At 38.3% G+C, this 23,564-nt stretch overlaps 1 protein-coding gene across 2 annotated transcripts in view; it reads left to right on the top strand.

Annotated features, from left to right (window-relative positions):
• The window catches only part of rps6ka4 (ribosomal protein S6 kinase, polypeptide 4), a 44,423-nt gene extending 24,940 nt beyond the window's left edge, over positions 1-19,483 (top strand). For both annotated transcript variants that reach the window (XM_072913825.1, XM_061963361.2), the window contains exons 8-18: positions 1,759-1,862; positions 5,726-5,876; positions 5,974-6,135; positions 6,617-6,742; positions 6,886-7,019; positions 7,173-7,266; positions 11,251-11,421; positions 11,569-11,760; positions 11,842-12,001; positions 17,766-17,929; positions 18,009-19,483. In XM_072913825.1, coding sequence (XP_072769926.1) covers positions 1,759-1,862; positions 5,726-5,876; positions 5,974-6,135; positions 6,617-6,742; positions 6,886-7,019; positions 7,173-7,266; positions 11,251-11,421; positions 11,569-11,760; positions 11,842-12,001; positions 17,766-17,929; positions 18,009-18,221 — 1,671 coding nt within the window. In that variant the 3' untranslated portion in view covers positions 18,222-19,483. The remainder of the gene's footprint in view (positions 1-1,758; positions 1,863-5,725; positions 5,877-5,973; positions 6,136-6,616; positions 6,743-6,885; positions 7,020-7,172; positions 7,267-11,250; positions 11,422-11,568; positions 11,761-11,841; positions 12,002-17,765; positions 17,930-18,008) is intronic.
• Positions 19,484-23,564: the final 4,081 nt, after the last annotated feature.

Here is a 23,564-nt window from a genome sequence, read left to right as displayed (position 1 = left end):
TTTCGTACTGCTGCACTACACGTTACTTTATTCAGGGTTTCACCAAATGTAATAGATCGTAGCGCCACGCCACTGCAAAATAAAACCCATTAAACCTTAAAAATTAGTGTTTTTATACAAATATAAGTAATATGTTGTATGAATGGATATATAGCCTATTATTTGCACACAATCGACTAGTAATGCACCGGAAATTTGATCACCAAAAAAAGACTTTGATCAACAAAACAGCACAGCCGAAACAGGATGTTGTGTGACGCAACCAAGACACATGTGATTATCTGGAGCGGAGGCATCATGTCTGTGATGTAGACGTACCTTTATATATCCCAGATATACCCATGGACAGCAAGCTACACAATGTGTAATGGGCAAATATTAACAGGACAGTGGCGCTTTTTCAAGGAGAGAAAGTCCACCTGGAGCTGCAGCGCGAAGCAAGTGTGACATCAGGTCGGCTGCAGCTCTCGCTATTGGTTGCGTACATCGAGCGACAGAAGTAAAGAATCTCTAAACACAAGTACAGTCTCCAACAGTAACAATTGCTCTAATACTGCAAGGGAAGCACAGCTTCCCCTAAAATATAGAAAAAATAGTCAAATATGTACATTTGTGTTTACATTTTATTGATTAAATATGCGCCAGAATGCACATTGTTCAGCTACTTGCGTGACAGCTGACGCGACTTTCTTCTTATTCATTGAGGTAGCGGCACAGTGCATTAAATAGTGTTGAAGCTCAGCATCTATTGACTTCAATAGGGGAGCATAGAGTGGGTTGTTTCACTGCAGCCAAACTAGACAGTCATTGGATAAATGCTTGGCTTTGTCCTGCCCAAGGGTGCCGAGCATCTCCGGACGTGAATTAGAAGTGGGCTCGGCCTGGCCTGGCCTGGACACCGGGCTTCCGCAAGATGATTGGATGATCTGTCGCTTTTTGATTGACAGCAAAATGAGTGAATCAGCAATCTTGGAAAAATAAACCGCTGCCAGAGTATTTTTCAACTTTCAATGCTCAGGTTGCATTCATCCAACCAGAACGTCATCAAAAAGCGAAAAGTATCATAATTATTCACCTAAATAGACGGTTACAAAATGAATAGTTGACAACAGGGCAGAAAACAGGTGGAAATAATATGTTTTAGGAACTCACGTGAAAGTTTTACCTCTCCTGTCTCCGACTGCTCGCCCACAGACATGCTCTTCAAGCAGACATCGAATCAAAATATCCCATAAAACTGTCAGAGCAAAAATACTTGTCTGCTTCCTCCTTAATCTTCTACGCGCAAAAATTCGATTCAGAAAATGTTGAGTTTGATTGCACAAAATGCGCCAGTACTGAGAACGACGAGAGTGGAAGCCATGTATAATTCCGTAAACATTGCAGTGCTGCGACATCGTGATGTCATGTCCACATACGGGTCAGATTGCATTCATAATAGAAATCACTTTTTTTTTTGTAACGTAAACGGCCACTAAAAAATTGTATTTGACAAAAAAAATCTGAATTGGACATCCAATGTAGCAGTGTGAACAAATCCTAAATGTATGTATATTTTTTTTTGTTTAAAAAAAAAAAAAAAAAGCATAATCAGCAATTATGGAAATCATATGATAATGTCATAATGACCAAGCCTATAACCACGCCCCCACCACTCCACCACATATTGGCAAGCTGGGGGAAACCCTGTCGTTAGAACATGTGGTGCAGAACTAACTTTCACATACTATTTTGGTACATTTGATATGATGTTTGCAGTCAGTTGATTGGTGGAGCCTTGGAATCCTGATGTTTGAGTTGTTGACGGGTGCCTCTCCATTCACTTTGGAGGGAGAGAGGAACTCCCAGAGCGAAGTGTCAAAGTAAGTTCTCTATAAACTAAGAGGTTTTCCCTCAGAATTGAGCAAGAATCCAATAAAGTGCTGCTTTAATGTGCAACAATTACCGTACAATGCATTGCTTTTTGTATGAAATCATATGTATGACAGTCTACTTTGTGTGTTAAGAAATATACTGTATTTGAGGAGTAATTAATAGAACATCTGAAAAAATGCGTCCACGGTGTCCTATTTTAGGCCTTTATTTCTTGCCATGAGGATTATTGCTTTACAGATAAGGAAAACCCCAAACTCAATGTCTCAGAAAATTAGAACGGTAGATAAGATCACTTAAACATTATATCTATAAACAGATGTCAGGCATCTGAAAAGTAAGTTGATTTTGATTCGCGCAATCAATTAATTAATTCAATGTGGCGTGGATGCAATCAGCCTGTGGCGCAGCTCAGGTGTAATGGAAGCCCAGGTTGCCTTGATAGCGGCCTGAGGTAATCTGTAATGTTGTGACTGGTGTCTCAGCTTCTTCATGACGATACCTCATCTCTCTCTCTCTGGGGTTTAAGTATGTTGAGTAACACCATAGTTATGGTTATGGTGTTAGTTTATTTTGAACATGCATACAATCACAATATATAATACATCACATATTTCTAGTTTCTAATTACAGCATGAACGAAAAAGAGTAGGATGAAACAGAAATGTTTTAATCTTACCTCTTTTCGTTTCATAGCAATTTCTAACACATTTGTTTGTACTCAACCTTCTTCTTCTTAGTACTTTGTAAAAATTTTGAGTTTGAACAGTTTCTTAAACTGGATCATATTAGTACATTGTTTGACTTATTTACTAAATCCATTCCATAATTTGATTCCACATACTGATATACTAAAGGTTTTACGTGTTGTACATTCATACAAATGTTTTAAATTAGATGTTTCTCTAAGGTTATATTTCTATTCTTTTGTTAAGAAGAATTGTTGTACATTCTTGGGGTAGCAGGTTATAGTACTTAATACATAACTTTAGTTGTTTCCAAATGTCAATTGAATATTTTTGATTCAATGAATAAAGAGTTTGAGTGTTCTCTATATCCAACAATATGTATTATCCTAACTGATCTTTTTTGTACTTTTGTAGTTATTTCCCCATATTTTTACACAATAATTCAGATATGGTAAAACGAGAGAGCAGTAGAGGATATTTCTTAACACTTTGGAGCAGCTTGGCTCGGTTGTAGAGCGACCGTACCAGTAACTTGAGGGTTTCAGGTTCGATTCCAGCTTCCGCCACCTTAGTCCCTGCCCTTGTGTCCTTGTCGCTTACAGATGTAAATAATGGGTTTCACTATGTAAAGCACTTTGAGTCACTAGAGAAAAAATGCTATATAAATATAATTCACTTTACTTTTTTTTTTGTTTAAATAACAGTTTTACATTTCATTTTTTTGTTTAGTATTGCACCCACAAATTTCATTTATATCACTCTGTCAATGTCCAATCCGTATATTTGTATTTGTGTTTGACGTTCTGTTCTGTTGTTACTGAATAGCAGTATTTTAGTTTAATTGAAATTCAAAGATAATCTGTTCTTGTCAAACCCTCTCTTTAATTTGAAAATGTCTTCTGTTATTATTAGTTATAGCTTGTGTGTGTTCTCTCCTGAAAAAAGGCAGTTGTGTCATCATCAGCAAATAGTACTACATTTAAGTCTTTTGTAACTTTACAAATGTCATAGAGATTACACAATTTTGGCCCCAGTAAAATTGATACATGGTGTAGGCCGCAATCTATAGTTTCTCTGTGCATATTCTCTAAAGTGCTTTTTGTCAAATATGTTCCTCTTTCTGTAGTTTCCGTCATAGATTGTGAAAACTGGTAGAGGATCACTAATGTCAGTTATTTGCATACCACATGTAATATTATCAAAATCATCACTCTTCTTGACCTTGTGATTTTAGGATATAAACTCATGCTATACTTTGCATCTATGAAGTCATCAATGGCCTTTTACTTGTTAAGTTTCAAGAGGTCAGTGTTGAAGTCACCACATAAGATTAGTTTTTAACTGATTTCAGTAAAAGTTGGCCTAATCCAGTCCTCAAACATTTCAATACATTACATAGGTGTTCCATATGTACAGCTGATCAACATATTTTAGTTTTTTGTGACAGATTTCAATGGTTAAACATTCAAAAATATTATCAATAGCAAATGACATGTTTTTGCCACTTTGTAGTTGATGGCTTGCAGACCAAAATCTACTCTTTTTTTTTTTTTAACATTGATCCATGTTTCCGAGATAGCGATCACTTTAAGGGTTTGCTGAATGGTTCCAAAAAAATGATTCATGTTTTTATAGTTTGCATACAAACTTCTGCTGTTGAAATGAATAATTGACAATTTGTTGTCGGATTTAATGTTGATTTTGTATTGTTCATCTGTACAACAAAAACAAGTATTCCTGTTTGTGCAATGATGATATAATTCTGTCGTGTATAGTGATCCATCTCTTCTTTGTTATTCTCCCGAACACTGATTTTCTCCGGAACATTGATATTCTTCAAATTGGTGTTATTTTGTTGCTTGGCATTCAACTGTCAGCGCAATGCTGGATTCTCCTCTTGCAGTATCTTCAACTCCAACTCCATGGTCATTGAAATGGCTTTTGGTACCTTTGACGGTGTTAGGGAAAGGTGCCAAGTCTTGCTAGAAAATGAAATCAGTCTCCATATAGCTTGTCAACAGAAAGAAGTATGAAGCTCTAAAATTATTTAAAAATAAGAAAATTTTTCGAGCCCATGTCCAGGCTTGTTTTTTCACCCAGTGGCTCTTCATGTGCTTAAATCTTAGGGAAACTCCACCAAATTTGTTATGGATTTTGCTTGGCAATCCTCTCAAAGTTGCATGCATCCCTCTGCTGTTGCACCTTATCTTCCACACTTTTTCCTTCCACTCAACTTTCTATAAATATACTTAGATTCAGCACTCTGTGAACAACCAACTTCTTTAGCAATGATCTTTCATGGCTTACCCTCCTTGTGGAGGATGTCACTCTGTCTTTGGACAACAGTCTTAACCATGATTGTGTAGCGTACTGACCAAGACTGAGACCATGTAAAAGCTCAGGGAACTTAAGTGTTTTGAAGGTAGCGTATTAGAATGTGACTCATGACTTTCCAATATGGCACCTTATTTAACAATTTCTGAGACACATATTTGTTCATTATCTGTAAGCCATAATCATCAAAATTACAGCAATAAAGGGTTGAATATTTAATATGTGCAATGAATCTATACTGAGCATACATATAAATGCAACACTTTGGTCTACCTAAGTAAAGCACACCTGTGCAATAATCATGCTGTTTAATCAGATAATTTTGGCCGAAAAGTGGACACAAATACATTTGAAATGTTTTTGGTACGATTCCCCAACACCCGTTTTTGTCTTAAAATATTGTCCTATAAGATTGTCCTGTGGTCAGTGTGTGTTAAAGTACATTTGTCACAATAATTAAAAACGGTTTAGGACCGATAATAATAATTAAAAAAAAAAGCTTCAACGCAATGTCCGTTCACAATGCCTCTTTCTTAATAACTAAGCTAACAACATCAACCATTAGATTCAGACAATAATATTTGAGAGGGATAGTCTTTTTTTGAACATAGATAAAGTTTTACATATTTGAGTTCAGCTCATGTAAGATGGTAGCAAAAACAAAAGTGTTGTGTTTATATTTTTGTTGAGTATACGTTTGTACATCAAATATTGGTTTCACTTTGTGAAATGAGTGACAAAAATGTCTATAACTTTTTGAATGAAATTCTCACAAAATATGCCATATAATATTATCATTATAATAATATATTCCATTCTAATTTTGTCAGGCGTATTCTGCGCTGTGATCCACCTTTCCCCTCTATGATTGGACCCACTGCTCAGGATTTGCTGAAGAGACTGTTGGTAAAGGATCCTCATAAGAGGCTTGGTTCCGGACCGCGCGGTGCTGCGGACATCAAGGCACATACTTTCTTTAAGGTCCGACTTCCTCCATTTGCACACTTTCCTGAGATGATGCACTCCCTTTTTATTTTGTGCATAATTCCTGGAATCTTTGTCCCCCCCTACACCACAGGGACTGAACTGGGAAGATCTTGCCCAAAAAAAGATTTCCAGCCCATTTAAACCTGAGGTGAAAAGTGAACTTGATGTAGGTAACTTTGCTGAGGAGTTCACAGGGATGGATCCAGTCTACTCTCCAGCAAGCACCCCTCCTAGCACTGACCGTCTCTTCAAGGTTGGCGCTTATGGGACTTGGACATTACTGAATACATGTTCTACTATAACTTATCTATGATATCTGGTGTCTTGATTGTATTTATAGTTACTAACACAATAATATAAACATTAGTACATAAGCTTTTTATTAATTAAAAAAACAGTATCCGGCTCCCTCCCACCTCCAAAGACATGCACCTGGGGATAGGTTGATTGGCAACACTAAATTGGCCCTAGTGTGTGAATGTGAGTGTGAATGTTGTCCGTCTATCTGTGTTGGCCCTGTGATGAGGTGGTGACTTGTCCAGGGTGTACCCCGCCTTCCGCCCGAATGCAGCTGAGATAGGCTCCAGCACCCCCCGTGACCTCGAAAGGGACAAGCGGTAGAAAATGGATGGATGGATGGATGCTTATGCTCTTTATTTATAATATCTCACCCTGAAACACAGTTTCCTCACATCATACCCTCTAAATTCCCTTTATGTCTTTTGTTGTTGTAGGGCTATTCCTTTATTGCTCCCTCCATCCTTTTCAACAAAAATGCTGTCATGGGAGACTTTCTGGAATCCCAGGTTCATGCTGACCGACCAGGTTCGGCTACTGTCCAGCGCAGTGCAACATTAGCGGTAAGGACTTTAGGAATATTGAATTGGTTATTGTAAGAAGTGATGTGGCCATCAGCAAACTTGTATTATTGATTTGCTTACTCTATGAAAACAAAATCACATTTCACAGATCCCTTAGTAAATGCTACTTGTTTCTTTTCTAGGAATCACAGTTTTTTCAGAACTATGAGCTTTGTCTCCACGGGCCACCTTTAGGAGAGGGGAGTTTCTCTGTGTGTAGACAATGCACACACAAGCAAAGTGGCCTTGAGTACGCAGTCAAGATTGTCAGCCGCAGGTGAATTTTGGTTCTAATACTTCTACTTAATTATGATTTTCTTCCTAAATGGATGATGGTTGACTTCTTCCATAGTTATTATTTTGTGATTATAGGGCCTATTTATGTATGTTTCCCCCTCATTAAATAAAACAAATGTTCTGCCTATGTTAGAATGGAAGGCAACACCCAGAGGGAGATTGCAGCTTTGAGGCAATGTGAGGCTCACCCAAACATCGTCAAGCTGCATGAGGTCTATACTGATCAGGTACATTATGAAAAATAATCCGAGCTGAAGTGAATGGAATTATTCTACAGAACCCTTTGGGAGAGATACAGTACATGCTGTATTTAATTATTAATGTTCAGAATTGTCATTTTGGGAAAATCTTTGTTTTTACTGTTGGTAACCACAGTAGTCGATGGCGGTTTTAGCTAATGGCCACATAGGATGAAGGTATAAAGAATTATTCATATTTATTTATGCTTAGTGATAATTTGGCACTCTCTACTGGCACCGCAATTCTGCTCACTTGAAATGCATACAGTAGAACCAAATCGAATTCAAACACAATGTAAGGAAACTGTGTCACACAGAATATGGACAGAGGCAAACTGCCACTTCAACTTGCCTTAAGGAAGTGCTTTTTTCACTGTGTTTTAGCGCTATTGCACAGGGCGCTATTGAAGCTAAAACCATTGCTGACAGTACTACTGTACCTTTTAGGGTGAAGCAATGCAGTGTTTTGACAGAAAAATTTAACTTGTGTGCTACAACTGGAAAGGATTGAGCACAAAAGAGCACTAAACAAAAAACATACCAACAGGAACACATTTACAGTAAACTTAAATTTAAAAACGTACCGTAATTGGTCCTTGAACTGAATTCATTAATAGAAGTTTGTAAATTGAAGCAAATTTCTCCATAAGAAATAATGTAATCATAAACAATAGGTTACAGCCTTGACAAAAGTCCATATTTTAGTAAAAGTTTCTTCACTTTGAATACAATATAAAGTGCTACACAGTTATGTATATCAAACATAACAAGTAGGTAACTTTCTATTTAATAACAAAGCCAAAACAGCAACAACTAGCTAAACTGTCCTCATTTTCATCCGCCCTGCACACAAACACACGCACACACACACACACACATTGTCAATAGCACTGTCGTGCACTCACAATTTGAAAACCACAAAACTCCAAAACTTTAACAGCCAGGTTGCTTCAATGATTAGGATTACAAAAATAAAGTACACATTACCTTGTTGATTAATCTTCCTGGTGTGCAGCGCGAAAAAGGGGGAGGTGGCACTGTGCACAACACTGTGGATACTGCGGAAGTGTTTCAAACCACACTTTGATTGTCTATTGCTTTCTTCTGGACTCATATTGAGATAGCAAAACTAGAGTAATATTGTATAAAGGCTATAAAACCCTAAAAAACAACACAAAATAGCGATCAGTTTTCCCACAATAGATTTGCTGCCAGTCACAAAATGCAGGCACACAATGGGTAGATGAAACGTTTGTACACATAGACATGGTTCGTACACCAAAGCATATTTTCATTCGGTCTGTGCTTCGTAAATGGAAAAGCTTGTACAATGATGGGGTTTGTAAATCAAGGTTCCACTGTAATCTATTTTGCTAATTTTTGCCTGCTCCACCTGTTCATGCATGTGTGCATATAAAGAACATCAGCAACTTAAAAAATATGATGAGAGTGCAATTAAAAGCTGTCATCTTGCAATATCACAGAAAAGATGGTTTAGTTTAATTCGGCTTTATTTGCAGTTCTGGACACCACGTTGAATTCTATTATAATTACTCTTTCTTAAAAATTTTTTTTTTTTGCCACATTCACTTTAGTCATACTTGCCAACCTTGACACCTCCGATTTCGGGAGGTGGGGGTGCGGGGGGCGTGGTTAAGAGGGGAGGAGTATATTTACAGCTAGAATTCACCAAGTCAAGTATTTCATATGCTGTGCCAGCAATCGGAGTGTTGCTGCTTACTGGGGTTCAATCCCCACCTTCTACCATCCTAGTCACGTCCGTTGTGTCCTTGGGCAAGACACTTCACCCTTGCTCCTGATGGCTGCTGGTTAGCGCCTTGCATGGCAGCTCCCGCCATCAGTGTGTGAATGTGTGTGTGAATGGGTGAATGTGGTAATACTGTCAAAGCGCTTTGAGTACCTTAAAGGTAGAAAAGCGCTATACAAGTATAACCCATTTATCATTTATTTATATATATCCATCCATCCATCCATTTTCTACCACTTATTCCCTTTGGGGTCGCGGGGGGTGCTGGAGCCTATCTCAGCTACAATCGGGCGGAAGGCGGGGTACACCCTGGACAAGTCGCCACCTCATCGCAGGGCCAACACAGATAGACAGACAACATTCACACTCACATCCACACACTAGGGCCTATTTAGTGTTGCCAATCAACTTATCCCCAGGTGCATGTCTTTGGAAGTGGGAGGAAGCCGGAGTACCCGGAGGGAACCCACGCAGTCACGGGGAGAACATGCAAACTCCACACAGAAAGATCCCGAGCCCGGGATTGAACCCAAGACTACTCAGGACCTTCGTATTGTGAGGCAGATGCACTAACCCCTCTGCATATATATAAGAAATACTAAGTCAAGTATTTCATATATATATATATATATATATATATATATATATATATATATATATATATATATACATACATACATACATACATACATTTATTTATATTTATATTTATATTTATATATATATATACAAGAAATACTTGACTTTCAGTGAATTCTAGCTATAAATATATATTTATTTTATTATATATATACATATAAAATATATACTTGAATTTCAGTGTTCATTTATTTACACATATACACACACATAACACTCATCTACTCATTGTTGAGTTAAGGGTTGAATTGTCCATCCTTGTTTTATTCTGTCACTATTTTTCTAACCATGCTGAACACCCTCTCTGATGATGCATTGCTGTGTGGCACGCACAAAAGTGCTTTCATCAAATGCACTAGATGGCAGTATTGTCCTGTTTAAGAGAGTCACAACATTGCTGTTTACGGCAGACGAACTGCTTTACGGTAGATGAAAACGTGACTGCTGTTGTTGTGTGAGGACGTTAATGAAACTGCCTAACAATAAACCCACATAAGAAACCGAGAACTCGCCCTCCATCATTCTACAGTTATAACGTGATTGGGCAGGTACGCTGTTTATATTGTGGGAAAGCGGACTCAGGTCCGCATGGACAATGCACACCGAGGCACAACACACGGCATGCTAGCAACGACCGGGCTACGACAACATATAAAAGCCAGAGCTGGAAGACCCTCCTGCCTCGTTAAAGATCTCCCGTTTGGGAACATTTCGGCTGCGCGGTGCGGAGGATGGAGGTTTGCCGACATTGTTCAGCAGCGGTAAGGTATGCTTCTGCCAACACGTCAAACATGCTAACCCACTTGAAGTGGCACCACCCCCAAGTGAACATCGCTTCAACAAAGATAAAGACGAGCAAACAGCTCCCACCTCTTACTGCCAAGTTAGCCAGGCTGGGGGGGAAAAGAAAAGTTAACCTGAGGCTGAGTTGACTTGAAACTGTTAAATGTTGCACTTTTTATATGTAGAAGAAAAGTTTTGTCATTTTATTTAATCTGAGCAACAACTTGAGGCAGTTTAATATTGATTAACGTGAACCCCGACTTAAACAAGTTGAAAAACGTATTGGGGTGTTACCATTTAGTGGTCAATTATACGGAATATGTACTTCACTGTGCAATCTACTAATAAAAGTCTCAATCAATCAATCAAAAAAAGCACTTTATATGTAGAAAGGTTTTGTTAAGAAACCATTCTGAGCCTTATCTTATTTAGTTTTTATTTTATATATGTTGACCACATTAACCCTGGCAATGGACCCTGTGTGTATATGTATGTTATGCCATTGTTTACAAATTTGGTAAATAAATAACCCAAAAATGTATATTTTGTTGTTTTCTTACTGTACCGAAAATGAACCAAACCATGACCTCTAAACTGAGGTACGTACCGAACCAAAATTTTTGTGTACCGTTTTGTACACCCCTACCAATTCAGTATTAATATTTGAATGGGCTTCAGACCCCTCTGTACTGGAAAAGTTAAAAACCCCTGCTATTATACTGTCTTTTCACAAAGAAAAATGTTGCAGCACTGATGATTAAGCAGCATATCTTGTCTGGCAGTACCACACATACTTAGTGATGGAGCTTCTGGGGGGTGGCGAGCTGCTCGAAAGGATCAAGAAGAAGAAACTTTTCGGCGAAGCGGAAGCCAGCCAGCTGCTGCAGAGCCTGGTTTCAGCTGTCCGCTTCATGCACGAAGCTGGAGTTGTGCACAGAGACCTGAAACCGGAGGTGGGTGCTAATCAATAAAGCAAAGAACACATGTAATCCGTACTAAATGAGTTTCATCTTGTTCTATGAGCAAAACCAGTACAAAAAATACAGTAGATCGAAAAAGATGTTGTGGAATTAAAAAAGTTCTATTTGTTTACTTTGCAGAATGTGCTGTTTACAAATGAGGGGGAGGACTCTGTGCTAAAAGTGATCGATTTTGGATTCGCCCGCCTGTGTCCTGCAGGCAGCGCCCCACTGCAGACGCCTTGCTTCACATTGCAGTACGCCGCGCCAGAACTTTTTGAGAGTGCAGGATACGACAAAGCCTGTGACCTCTGGAGTCTTGGGGTCATTCTGGTAAGTTAAAATTGCTGACACTGTAACATCTGTCAGGTTAGCCAAGATTGTAATCTCCCATTTGTGTGTGTGTGTCATCAGTACACAATGCTGTCAGGCCAGGTGCCATTCCAGTGCGAACAGGTGGGCATGACATCATCATATGCTGCCGACATCATGCAGAAGATTAAAGAAGGAGATTTTTCCTTGGATGGGGAGCCATGGAAGAGTGTGTCAGAGGACGCCAAAGAGCTTTTGAAAGGTTTGTAATCGTCTTTTAGCTTTTGGTAATTGAACAAATTTCTGCACCAGGGTTCACCAACACTGTCTAAAGATAGCTCACTCACCAGCAGTGTTGGGACTAACGCGTTACAAAGTAACGCGTTACTGTAACGCCGTTAGTTTCGGCGGTAACTAGTAATCTAACGCGTTATTTTTTTTTATTCAGTAATTTAGTTAGCGTTACTACATGATGCGTTACTGCGTTATTTTACGTTACTTTTGATGTAGTATCGGCTAGAAACAGAAGCGCTGCGGTGTCGTTCTTCTGAATCTTCCTCTGTCACAAGCCGGAGAGAAGAAAAGAGGCGCGGTGTATGTGTGTGTGTGGGTGTGGGTGTGGGGAAAAAAAGTTGTTGGCACGTTCAGTCCACACACAGCGTGGTCATGGCGAGCGGAGTAACGGAGGAGCTTGAACGCCCTGCGCCATTTAATCGGTGTGTTTATAGGTGCAGACTCGGTTGTGCAAAACGAGGGTTTTAAACACATGCTGAACGTGCTTGAACCACGTTACGACATCCCGTCGCGCACCCACTTCAGCAATAAGATTGTGCCAGATCTTTATGAGCAGGAGAAGAAAAAAGTTGTGGATGAACTATCCCGAGCATCATCTGTTGCGCTCATGACAGACGGGTGGACATCCAGCGGAACTATAAGCGCTAACTTCATCACAGCAGACTGGGAGATGAGAAGACACGCCCCCTCTACGAGAGTCACCTTGCGCAGGTACTGACACAAGCAGTGGAGGACTGGAAGATAAAGATATCCCAGTCACACGTGATAATGCCAAAAATCAAATAATTACAGAGAATGAGGCAGGACTGGGACCACAGATAGGTGCTTTGCACATGTAGTGAATTTGGCATCACAGAAGGGAATCTCAGTCAATAGGATGGAGCGCCTCTTTGGGAGGATCAGGAAGGTTTCTTACTTCCACCCAAGCACAACAGCTGCTCATGTGCTTAAGACAAAGCAAGAAATGCTAAAGCTGCCTGCTCATACATGATGTCCCAACGAGGTGGAACTCCACTTATGATATGTTGGAGCAGCAGGCAGCTATATACTCTGCATTGACCCACAACACCCTGAAGACAAATGTCACCCTGTCTGATGATGATGTAAGAGTGGCAGGTGAGGTCCTCCAGGTGCTTAAACCCCTCAAAAGTGTTCCATCTCTACTGAGCACTGAAACTTCACCATCTGTGTCAATGATCCTGCCACTGAAAACAAGTATTCTACAATCCATGGCTCCAAGTGTGGAAGACAGCAGCATCACTCCAGATGTCAGGCTTTATGTTTCAAGGAAGATGATGTGCCTTCTTATGTTGCACTTTAACTTGTTTTTTATTCATGGTCATTGGTCCAAGTTTAAAGAAAGGAGGAATGCCTTTTTATGTTGCACTGTTTTTCATTAATTATGTTAAAAGGAAAATAAAAATGTATGTCAAGTTGATCAACAGATTGTATTATTCTCCAGTGCAATAACAGTACTGAAATGAAGGCAAAAAGGGCATTAATGGGAGCTTTAAAAAAAAAAGAAGAACAAAAGAAGTAACTAAATAGTTACTTTTCACAGTAACGCATTACTTTTTGGTGTAAGTAACTGAGTTAGTAACTGAGTTACTTTTGAAATAAAGTAACTAGTAACTGTAACTAGTTACTGGTTTTCAGTAACTAACCCAACACTGCTCACCAGTGAGTTGCATCTATAATTTTAGTCTGTGGTGCTTTTCTTATTGATTCACACCTGCATTGATGTAAATTTGAAAATGCAGTATTAAAAATAATAATATGAACTCCAAATTAGTCGAGTTCTATGTTCATTTTTGGCCGTGCGACAAAACCTCAGCAGTCAGCGAGCGCAGAAAAAATAAGGAGCTGAGCGGTTTTCTACAAGAGAAGAGAAGAGAAGAGAACATAGGTTGTTGGTACAAAGATGTTTTTAACCATGTACAGTAAAAACACGGAACTCTCGAACTAGCTCAAAGAAAATATTTTTTTTGTGTATTGCCTTTTACAAGAGTAGTGTTAGTTGTAGTAGTAATAGTAGTATTAGTAGTAGTAGTGATAGAAGAGAATGGTAATGACAAGAAAAAAACAACAGTCAATTGAATGCAAAAAGTTAACTAATACGCAATGTTACCCTCTCGGTGCAGTTGTGCGTGAGTGTGTTGTAAGCTAGTCTTGTACATACAGGCCAAAATTAGGTTTGTAGTTAATCCATGAGAGCGTGTTTGTTTCTACGACCACCTGTGGATATAAGAATAATCATTTTATTGTTCAAATTTTTTTTTAAGAACATCACCAGGTATTACCTGGTGCACTTCAGGGATGCACTTTTTAACTGTATTTCAAACATTACGTTTAAATGTTCCCCAGTTTAATCATAGAAAGACTGAGGTTTTAATTAATGGTCCTGGAGCCTAGAAAGAGAAACTTTACCCAAAACTACAGCCACTGTCTTTTTATCCATCTTCACAAGTGAAGAACTTGTGTTTGTATGGTGTAGGTTTATCCTACACATTAAATACACCACAATAATAGGGTTTCATCATCTTAAGTATATAGACAGAGTCTTCACCATGCTCTCTCGGGCCAACACATAGACGCTAATGCAGGATTTTATTAGCAGCCGTATGAGCATGAAACCGCTTTAACTGCTACAAAACCCAGCCACTCGTTTGCTGACGAGGACCAGAAGGCGGGCCCACATTACACTCCATTGGCTCCCCAAGTGTTGCAGAATCGATTTAGAGAGTATTTTACCGGTTTTTAAATGCCTTAATGGTCTCGGCCTTTTTATGTTTCTTAGCTGCTTTTGTCATATGAGCCCTTTAGAGTCCCTGAGGTCTTCCAGCACTGGCCTCTTAAAGGGACTCTGCACTTTTGTTTTTCCTATCATTCACAATCCTTTTGTAAAACAAGTACACACGTTTCTCTTTATTTTATTCATTCTAACTCGTGAATAAACGTTAGCAAAAGTCAGCCAACAATGGACTCAATGGTAGTTGCTTCATTCCACCTATAAAGTGCTCTAGAAAACCTCCAAAAGCCTCCATTAAGGTTTTATATACATGCTGTAAGTATATATGTAATGCAGTAACAGGCACATTCATAATAACATGTAAAATTTACCTATTTTGTTCATTTAAAAGCATACGGCGGCGCAAATAATTTTAACAAACGCATCACGTTGGCTTTTCCCTTCTATAACATCACTGACTACATCTCACGGAAGACTTTGTGAAGGACAACAAACATAATAAAACGAACACTTACTGTACAACAAGGGTCTCAACTCAATTTACCTGGGGGCTGCTGGAGACAGAGTCTGGATGAGGCTAGGCCGCATCAGGTAATCCACAAGATAAGCTTTGTTAAAAATTCCAACCTGCTCAAATGTCTTTATTTAAAAAATGTTTTAACAGAAAATAAGATGAAAAAAATATATAATACGATTAAGAATGAATATTAATATAATATTAATCGCCGACGAACATGTGTCACTATGTGACTGCAGACGACATTAAGCTACATTGTGTTCCTTACTTTTCTGTTATCTTGCCGCAAACGCCTCACTTTGATTTATTTTCTCAGAGAGAAACTTATATACGTATAATGTCCCGCTAGGCAGCAACTTAAAAACGTTTTTTTGGAAGTGTTGTGAACGCAGCACCCTGGGACGAATGTTCGCGTATGTCCAATAGAAAGGAGGCAGCCAGCCAGGCACGGAAGAAAACTCTTCATGGCAATTCTGCTTTCACTTTCACTCATTAAGAAATGTTTCTCTGCTTGCATCAAGCCCAAACGATGTCCCGCCCTCAAGAGCAAAATACCCCACTGTGATTGGTAGGTTCGTTCAGCTCCACACACAACACTGTAAAGTGCCATTCAAATAAAACTTGCGGGCCGCGCTAACATGAAACTTTTATATAAAGGTGGGGGGGCCACAAAATATTGTCTCGCCTGCGGGCCACGAGTTTGAGACCAATGCTCTGCAATGTCTGCTCTCACTGGGATGATGACTGATGGGATGTTGATATATTCCTGTTTAGATGACAAATTAATCATAATCATTGCAAAGGGTTAAAGAAAAAGTTAGTGCAAACAAGTGTCTTTTTGTGTCCTTCTCCCCGTCCTTGGGTCTAAGTTGGCTGCCAAAGTTGACCAACTTCTCGATTTATAGCCACATCATTCTATCTAGGTGAGAGGCATGATATATAATCCGTATTTAACTTTTACCAAGTCAGAGGCGAGTTACCTCTCTTAGATTAATCTACCGCCAAAAGTAGGTCCTTATTGTTAGCGTTAAGAATAACTATATCGTTATTACATGGTTAATATTCAGGTCACGAAATGTAAATGGGGTATTGTTGGTGCTTTTTAGTGGGGTTTTTTGGGGCGAAATAGATGCAAATTATGTCATGACTCCCATCAGCTCAATTGTTAGCTGACTTTGTTAACTTTTATTTACGAGTTAGAATGAATTAGAAGAAAAAAGATGTGTTTTTGTCTTGTGAATGATAGCCAATATTCCAAACAAATTTCAGTTTGCCTTTAACTAGGGATGTGCTGATTAATCAGGCACCAATCGATATCGGACGATTTTTAGGAAAAAGAATGTAATCGGCCATTGCCGATTATGGCTTTTAATTCCAATCACAAACGCTGATAGTCTCTGGCTGACAAGCGACTAGCAGCTAATTGTGTGTCTCCGTACACAGTGTGGAGCCGCTCCCCTAAACTATTAATAATCACCTCCTTTACGGCAAATAAATGGCATTCTTAGTATCTTAAGTATCATTATCAAGTATTAATTTTAGGATGAGGCTAATAAACATGTTACATACCGAGAGCAAGCCAGGAAGGGGCTTGCTAATAGGTAAGCTAACTGCTAACAACACCATTAAATAAGTGCTTAGTAAAGTTTTAAGAAGTGTAGATGGAACCACTTTACAGCAAAAAGTAACAAAAAAATGTACAGATTAATAAGAGTTAGAGGATAATATAACAACTGTTGGTGTCAGCATTGTTACAGTCAGTACACTACACGTAAAATGAGGGCGGATCGATCTATAAGTTGTTGGTGTCGATACCAAGAGAAGGATCAGTATATGATTGATACTACTGATCAGATGGATATTTTCATTTTCTCAAAATCACTTTTTTGTTGTTTTTGTTAATGTTTGTAAAAATCCCTGGACCCAGGAGGACTTTGAGGGCAAAAGATTTAAATGAGCAGAAGATAGTAGTTTTTGCTTTTGTTTAGTTACTGTGTACTATACAAACAATTGTATGTAATAAAAGAGAATAAGGTAGTAGTTTAAATATTGTGTTGATAAACAGCACTCACCATAAATAAATCCAAAAATGTACAGTTAATACATGTGATCAGTATTGGTATTAGCTGATCTCACTTATGGATGCTCGGAATCGGCATCATAAGACCCTGATGGGAACATCCCTACTCCTAACATTCCAAAAGTCAGAATCTGCCATTCCAGTATTACTCCCCTATTTGTGGAACAGCCTTTGGACTGCAGAGAATGTTATGAATTTAAAAACAAGCTCACAAGACTTACCTTTTAAACTTGGGATTTAAGTAATATTTTTATATTATTTCATTATCTTTTTACCTTGGTGTTCATCTGGTATTCATTTGCTTTTATTCAACACAGATCCATTTGATTAGGTTTTTACGTTAACATGAATATAATATTGATTCATCTAGTTTTCTATGATTGAAGGGTTACTGACCGTGGATCCAGAGAGGCGACTCAAACTTTCCGATCTGAAAGAGAACAGCTGGCTGCAGGGTGGGGCGTCCATGTCCACTACGCCTTTGTGCACTCCAGATGTGCTGGAGTCCAGCGGGCCCACTGTGCGCACCTTTGTGAATGCAACCTACAAGGTAACCAAGAGCAAGGACTTTTTCAAAACAAACAGCACGTTGCAAACATTAAAAGTCCAACATTTCTGTCATTTTCCAGGCTTTTAACCGCGGTAAAAGAGAGGGCTTCTTTTTAAAAAGCGTTGACAACGCCCCCCTGGCAAAACGCCGAAAACTGAAAATGACTAGCACAGGCGTGGAGACACGGTGGAGTTCTTCTTCTTCATCGTCCTCTTCTTCCACTTCCTCCTCTGCCTCTGCAAAAGCAACAAAAGCCCAGCCGAAGCAAAGCGTGAGCCCCAAGCAGAGCTAGCCACCGATTAGAAGGCGGAACATGAATAATCCAATACGTCATGCACATGAGGTCTCACAAGTTGGTTTAATTTCAACATAACTTGATTGTAACTTGACCGATGAAGTTTAGTCACATTCTCCCCATTTATTTCACATTTCTATATGTGACCTCTAACAAACATGTTTCACCACATTTAGGTGACATCAGACACTAAAAACTTTTTTAACAATAAATTTAAAACTGTAACAGCCTGGCTTGTGTGGGTTCAAAGGGAAAAAGGAGCCATTGGAGAGCTGAAGCCATAAACACAACTAATCAGTCACTATGAGCCCAGCGAATACACATAAGTTTGCACAAGGCAGATGAATAATATTTGCATATTCATTTTTGTACGTATTTGAGGGTGCGTGTTTGGCTACTGCTTTGTTGTGTGTTGACGTTTTCTTTGTCTCTCTCTTCTTTGGACTGCTCAATAGTAGTTTGCACTTCGCTTGACAACATTGATGATCAAACATTTTATTGGAAGGGGAATGTTTCTTAATTTAATTCATTTCTTTTGAAAAAAGAAAAAAAAAAGTCTTAGTATTGAAACAGTCGGGGGTGTGCGTGTAGCTGCCGTTCAAACACTGCCAGCTGTTGAATGACCGAGTACTTGCAAGTATTCACTAGTTTTCCAGAAACAAAGATGAGGCGGTTATGATTTACGCGCTGTAAATACGTCGCCTTGTGTTCTGGTCGATGTCTAGCATGGATATCTTTTCTTTCTTTTGATCAATATGTGTTTTTAAAAAAAGTGCGCTTCAGTGCCTGGGTGGAATACTTCACTTGAAATATTTGTATTACTCTGATTTGAAATGATCAGAAGAAACCATTTCATGATGAATTCCATCCCTCCAACTAATGTAAATATTTTGATTTGGAGAGAAACTGGGTTGGTGTTTTATTGGTATATTTTCACATGTTGCATGTCCTTTTATCAATACAATCCATTTGCGCTTTAAAAAAGGTTATTTTACGGATATTTATGACTTTCACCTCAGCTGTGATGCTAAATGTGGTAGAAAATGAACGCTGTGGTAATGGGATGCATTTTAAATAGGCTTTTATGTAAGGACTGCGTGTGAGAACATGAATGTGTTATTTGTGTATCGTTATTGTGACTTGGCTGCATTTCTTTTTTTTCCAGGTTGACTGTTTCTGAACATTTTGCTTATATTGTGCTGATTGATGTAAAAGGTCTCTTGTCGTACATAATATTTTTCATCCTGTTTTTTTTTTTTTTTTTTTAAAAAGCTTTACTTTTGTATTGAGATGCACTGTCACTGATGTAACTGGGATTTATTCGTACCAATATTACTTGTTTTGGTGCAAAATAAATATTACTTTTGAAAGGATTCTTTATTGTTTTTAATGCTAATAATCCTTCAGGGGACAAAGGCTGACTTTTGTTGTCATTTCAGTAAATTGTTGGCCATTTATATTGCGTCCAGATTTCTTTTTTTCTTGTTAAATTAAAAAAAAAAAAATCCAATGTCCAATTATTTCACAGGTGTACGATACACAATTCTATAAACCAAACATTTTACATGTTTAATGTTTTGGATTAATGTTTATTTTTAAACTTTTTTTTCTGAAATCATTCAATCAACAAAACAAAAATACCAAATGTTGCCAGTTTGTTTTTAAACCCTATGAAGACAGTATGATCAAATAGTGTCACTATTGTCAATTAGTGCAAACTTGCATAACCTCAGTTATCCATCCATCCATTTTCTACCGCTTATCCCTTTCTGGATCGCGGGGGGTGCTAGAGCCTATCTCAGCTACAATCGGGTTATTTTACAATTTAAACATATGACATAATCTGACCAAAAGGCTTTCAAAGGGTCGAAATGATCAATTAAAAATGTACTGAGAAATTTGAGAAAAATAAAGAAAATATGACTCCAAAATATTTGTACCCTTCAGTAGTTTTATGGCTTTGAAGATAATTAAAATCGACTTCTCCCAGATGGTGAATAAATACTCATGTTATTGTTGTTTTACTATCGTCTCTATAAAGTGTAACCTTAAAGGGCTATTTTCAACTTGCTCAAACAATGTGTCTTGTACTACTGTTATTGTGTTAAAAGAGAAGATTTAACAAATACATGTCTATAGCAAATACATATTCTTTGGACTACAAGCACCCCCCGCGACCCTGAAAGGGACAAGCGGTAGAAAAATGGATTATGGATGGATGGAGATTAGAATCCTCTTGAAGTGTTTTTCCTGATCTCAACTGTAGGGGGAGCCCAAGAACAATAATAAAAAAAACAACACTTTTTGTGCAGAATAACATTGGAGACGTTACCTTTTTTTTTGTTGCTTCATGATGTGTATTTGTTGTATTTTGTTGTCATTAAAATCAAGCATCATTATCTTTGTAAATTCACAATTTCTGCTACATGCGTGGGATCCGTATGTGGGACGGGAAAGGTGGCAGCTTTAATGGAGAAGGAGGAAAAAGCAATTATATTTAAGTGAGTGTAAATGAAGGAGTAGGCTCTACTTTTGTGCCTTTCAGCAGCTGGCTCCTTTCTAATGAGGAATCACTGAAGAAGAAAGTGATCTACGTGATCTTTCCACAGATGCTGATGAACTCATTGCTGTTCTTAATGGTGCATTAATGTTCTTAAGTGACGTAAGACCATCTTTAAGAAGTACTACGGAGTTACTTAATTCACGCGTGAGGCTTTACAACTAAGGAACCCATAAGAAATGATGTACATCCAAATAATCTGTAACGAAACACAGAAACATTGACACGCAGCACTTTTTAATAGAGAATAAGTTTAGTCTTACATGCATAAAACAATGGGATTTACTGTGGTACCTCCACTAAATGCAGTAAGAAGGGGATTCATATAGTCCCTGACACATGAAACATGACAAATTGAGGGGTGTCCCTCAATTAACACCCATAACCTCTCTCCTCTCATGCGACATCCAGCCAGGAATGGGGCCGTAAATGAATCCCTTCTTTTCTGTAGGTGGAGAAATGGCCGAGTTTGAGAGAGTTAGAAAGTGCGTATTTTTGTGACGTGGACGTGGAGATATTTAGTGTGGCCTTGTGGTTAGACTGTCTGCCCTCTGCTGGTTGTTCAGAGGAGTGTGTAGGTCACATTTATTTGTGCATCTGGTTTGTGGGAGGAATGTCTCATCGACACAAAAGCCAAAAAGTAGGGATGTCCGATAATGGCTTTTTGCCGATATCCGATAGTCCGATATTGTCCAACTCTTTAATTACCGATACCGATATCAACCAATACCGATATCAACCGATATATACAGTTGTGGAATTAACACATTATTATGCCTAATTTGGACAACCAGGTATGGTGAAGATAAGGTACTTTAAAAAAAAATAAAAATAAAATAAAATAAGATAAATAAATGAAAAACATTTTCTTGAATAAAAAAGAAAGTAAAACAATATAAAAACAGTTACATAGAAACTAGTAATTAATGAAAATTAGTCAAATTAACTGTTAAAGGTTAGTACTATTAGTGGACCAGCAGCACGCACAATCATGTGTGCTTACGGACTGTATCCCTTGCAGACTGTATTGATATATATTGATATATAATGTAGGAACCAGAATATTAATAACAGAATGAAACAACCCTTTTGTGTGAATGAATGTGAATGAGTGTAAATGTGGAAGAAAGGTTTTTTGGGTTGGTGCACTAATTGTAAGTGTATCTTGTGTTTTTTATGTTGATTTAATAAAAAAAAAAAAAAATAAAAAAAATAAAAAAAACCATACCGATAATTTTCGATATTACATTTTAACGCATTTATCTCTACAAAAAAGCGATCCACATATGCAAATTCAATACAAATACAAATACAAAATCAAGCATATTAATATTCAAATCTTAAAAATATATTTACAAATACACGTTTATTTTTACAAATTCTCAATTTTTTTGTATGTCACATTTTTATATTTATACATTTTATTTGAATATATTTTCAAATCTCAAAAATATTTTTCTCAATTACGCGTTTATTTTTACAAATGATTTATTTATTTGTATATCAAATTTGTATTTGTATATTTTTTAACATATGCATATGTATTAATATCATATTGATATATATAAGTTGATGTGAGACAATTCTACTTCCATAATTACCTCCCTGCTTGACACTCAGCATCACGGGTTGGAATTGGGGGTTAATTCACCAAAATGATTCCCGAGCGTGGCCACCGCTGCTGCTCACTTCTCCCCTCACCTCCCAGGGGGTAAACAAGGGGATGGGACAAATGCAGAGGACAACTTTCACCACACCTAGTGTGTGTGTGACAATCATTGGTACTTTACTTTACTTTTTACTTATAGTTAATGAGAGATGTGGCTTCCTTTTCTGGCCTTAAGGGTCAACAAAAGCAAAATAGAGCACACGTCCGCCATAAAAGTGCCATTTTCTAAGAGAGGACAAGTACATCAACGTTTTTTTACCAAAGTACACCGCGCTGGGATGAAAGATGTGGCCGGGAGGACGTTTTGTTTCCAAAAAGAAGTTTCTTCCCACTCCTTCGCCCTCTAGAGAGGGAATAAGAGTGGACGCCATCCGCTTTAGTGGAAAAAGTTTAAAAAAATACTTTGGGCCAGATTATTCGTTTGGGGAAGAAGAAAAGAACATTTGACATGTGTTTAATTGTATTTCTGGACTATATGTCAAAAATCCAATGGACAAATCCTTAAAGCGCTCACTTTCTTCTGTTGGCGATTTCGCCAAAACCTACCAATAGACTGAAAACCCTCATCTCGCTTCATTCTAGAGTGTTTTGATATAAGAGTTGTCTCTCGGCTAATTGTTATACTTTAAGTTGCAAGCAAACATTTGAGTTAAAAGCCTCCCCCGCCATAAGTTGGTGTAGCAAATGTCACAGTGCACCCCTTAATTTACCCCTTATTTTTTAGCAGCAGGCCGGCCTCCACCCCCCCCTGTTGTGAGTTGTTTTATATGTAACATGTTTATGTGTGCTATTGCAAATGAGTTTTTTCCCCTTGGACTCAGTCTGGACCCCCTCCCGAGGGTCCAGCCTTTGACTGATATTTTTTACTCTTCCCCCCTTTCCCAATATCACCTTTCCCCCCACCTTTTTTAAGGAGCGCCGTAAGTGGCTGACTCGTCGGCGGTCCCGTCTTGTCTCCCTGTAACGTATGTCTGCTCTTAGTGGGACTGTGTCGAAATTTTTTATTTCAGTTCTTATGTGTCTTGTACATGTTAAAGAATGGACAATAATAAAGCATCCTGAATCCATCCTGAATCCTTAACATGTGCCCGAAACATCTGCTCTAACTCGC

This window comes from Nerophis lumbriciformis, linkage group LG09, assembly GCF_033978685.3.
Source record: "Nerophis lumbriciformis linkage group LG09, RoL_Nlum_v2.1, whole genome shotgun sequence".
NCBI classification, from domain to species: domain Eukaryota; kingdom Metazoa; phylum Chordata; class Actinopteri; order Syngnathiformes; family Syngnathidae; genus Nerophis; species Nerophis lumbriciformis.
The sequence above is the reverse complement of the archived record's forward strand: the minus strand, read 5'-3'. Positions and strand labels throughout refer to the sequence as shown.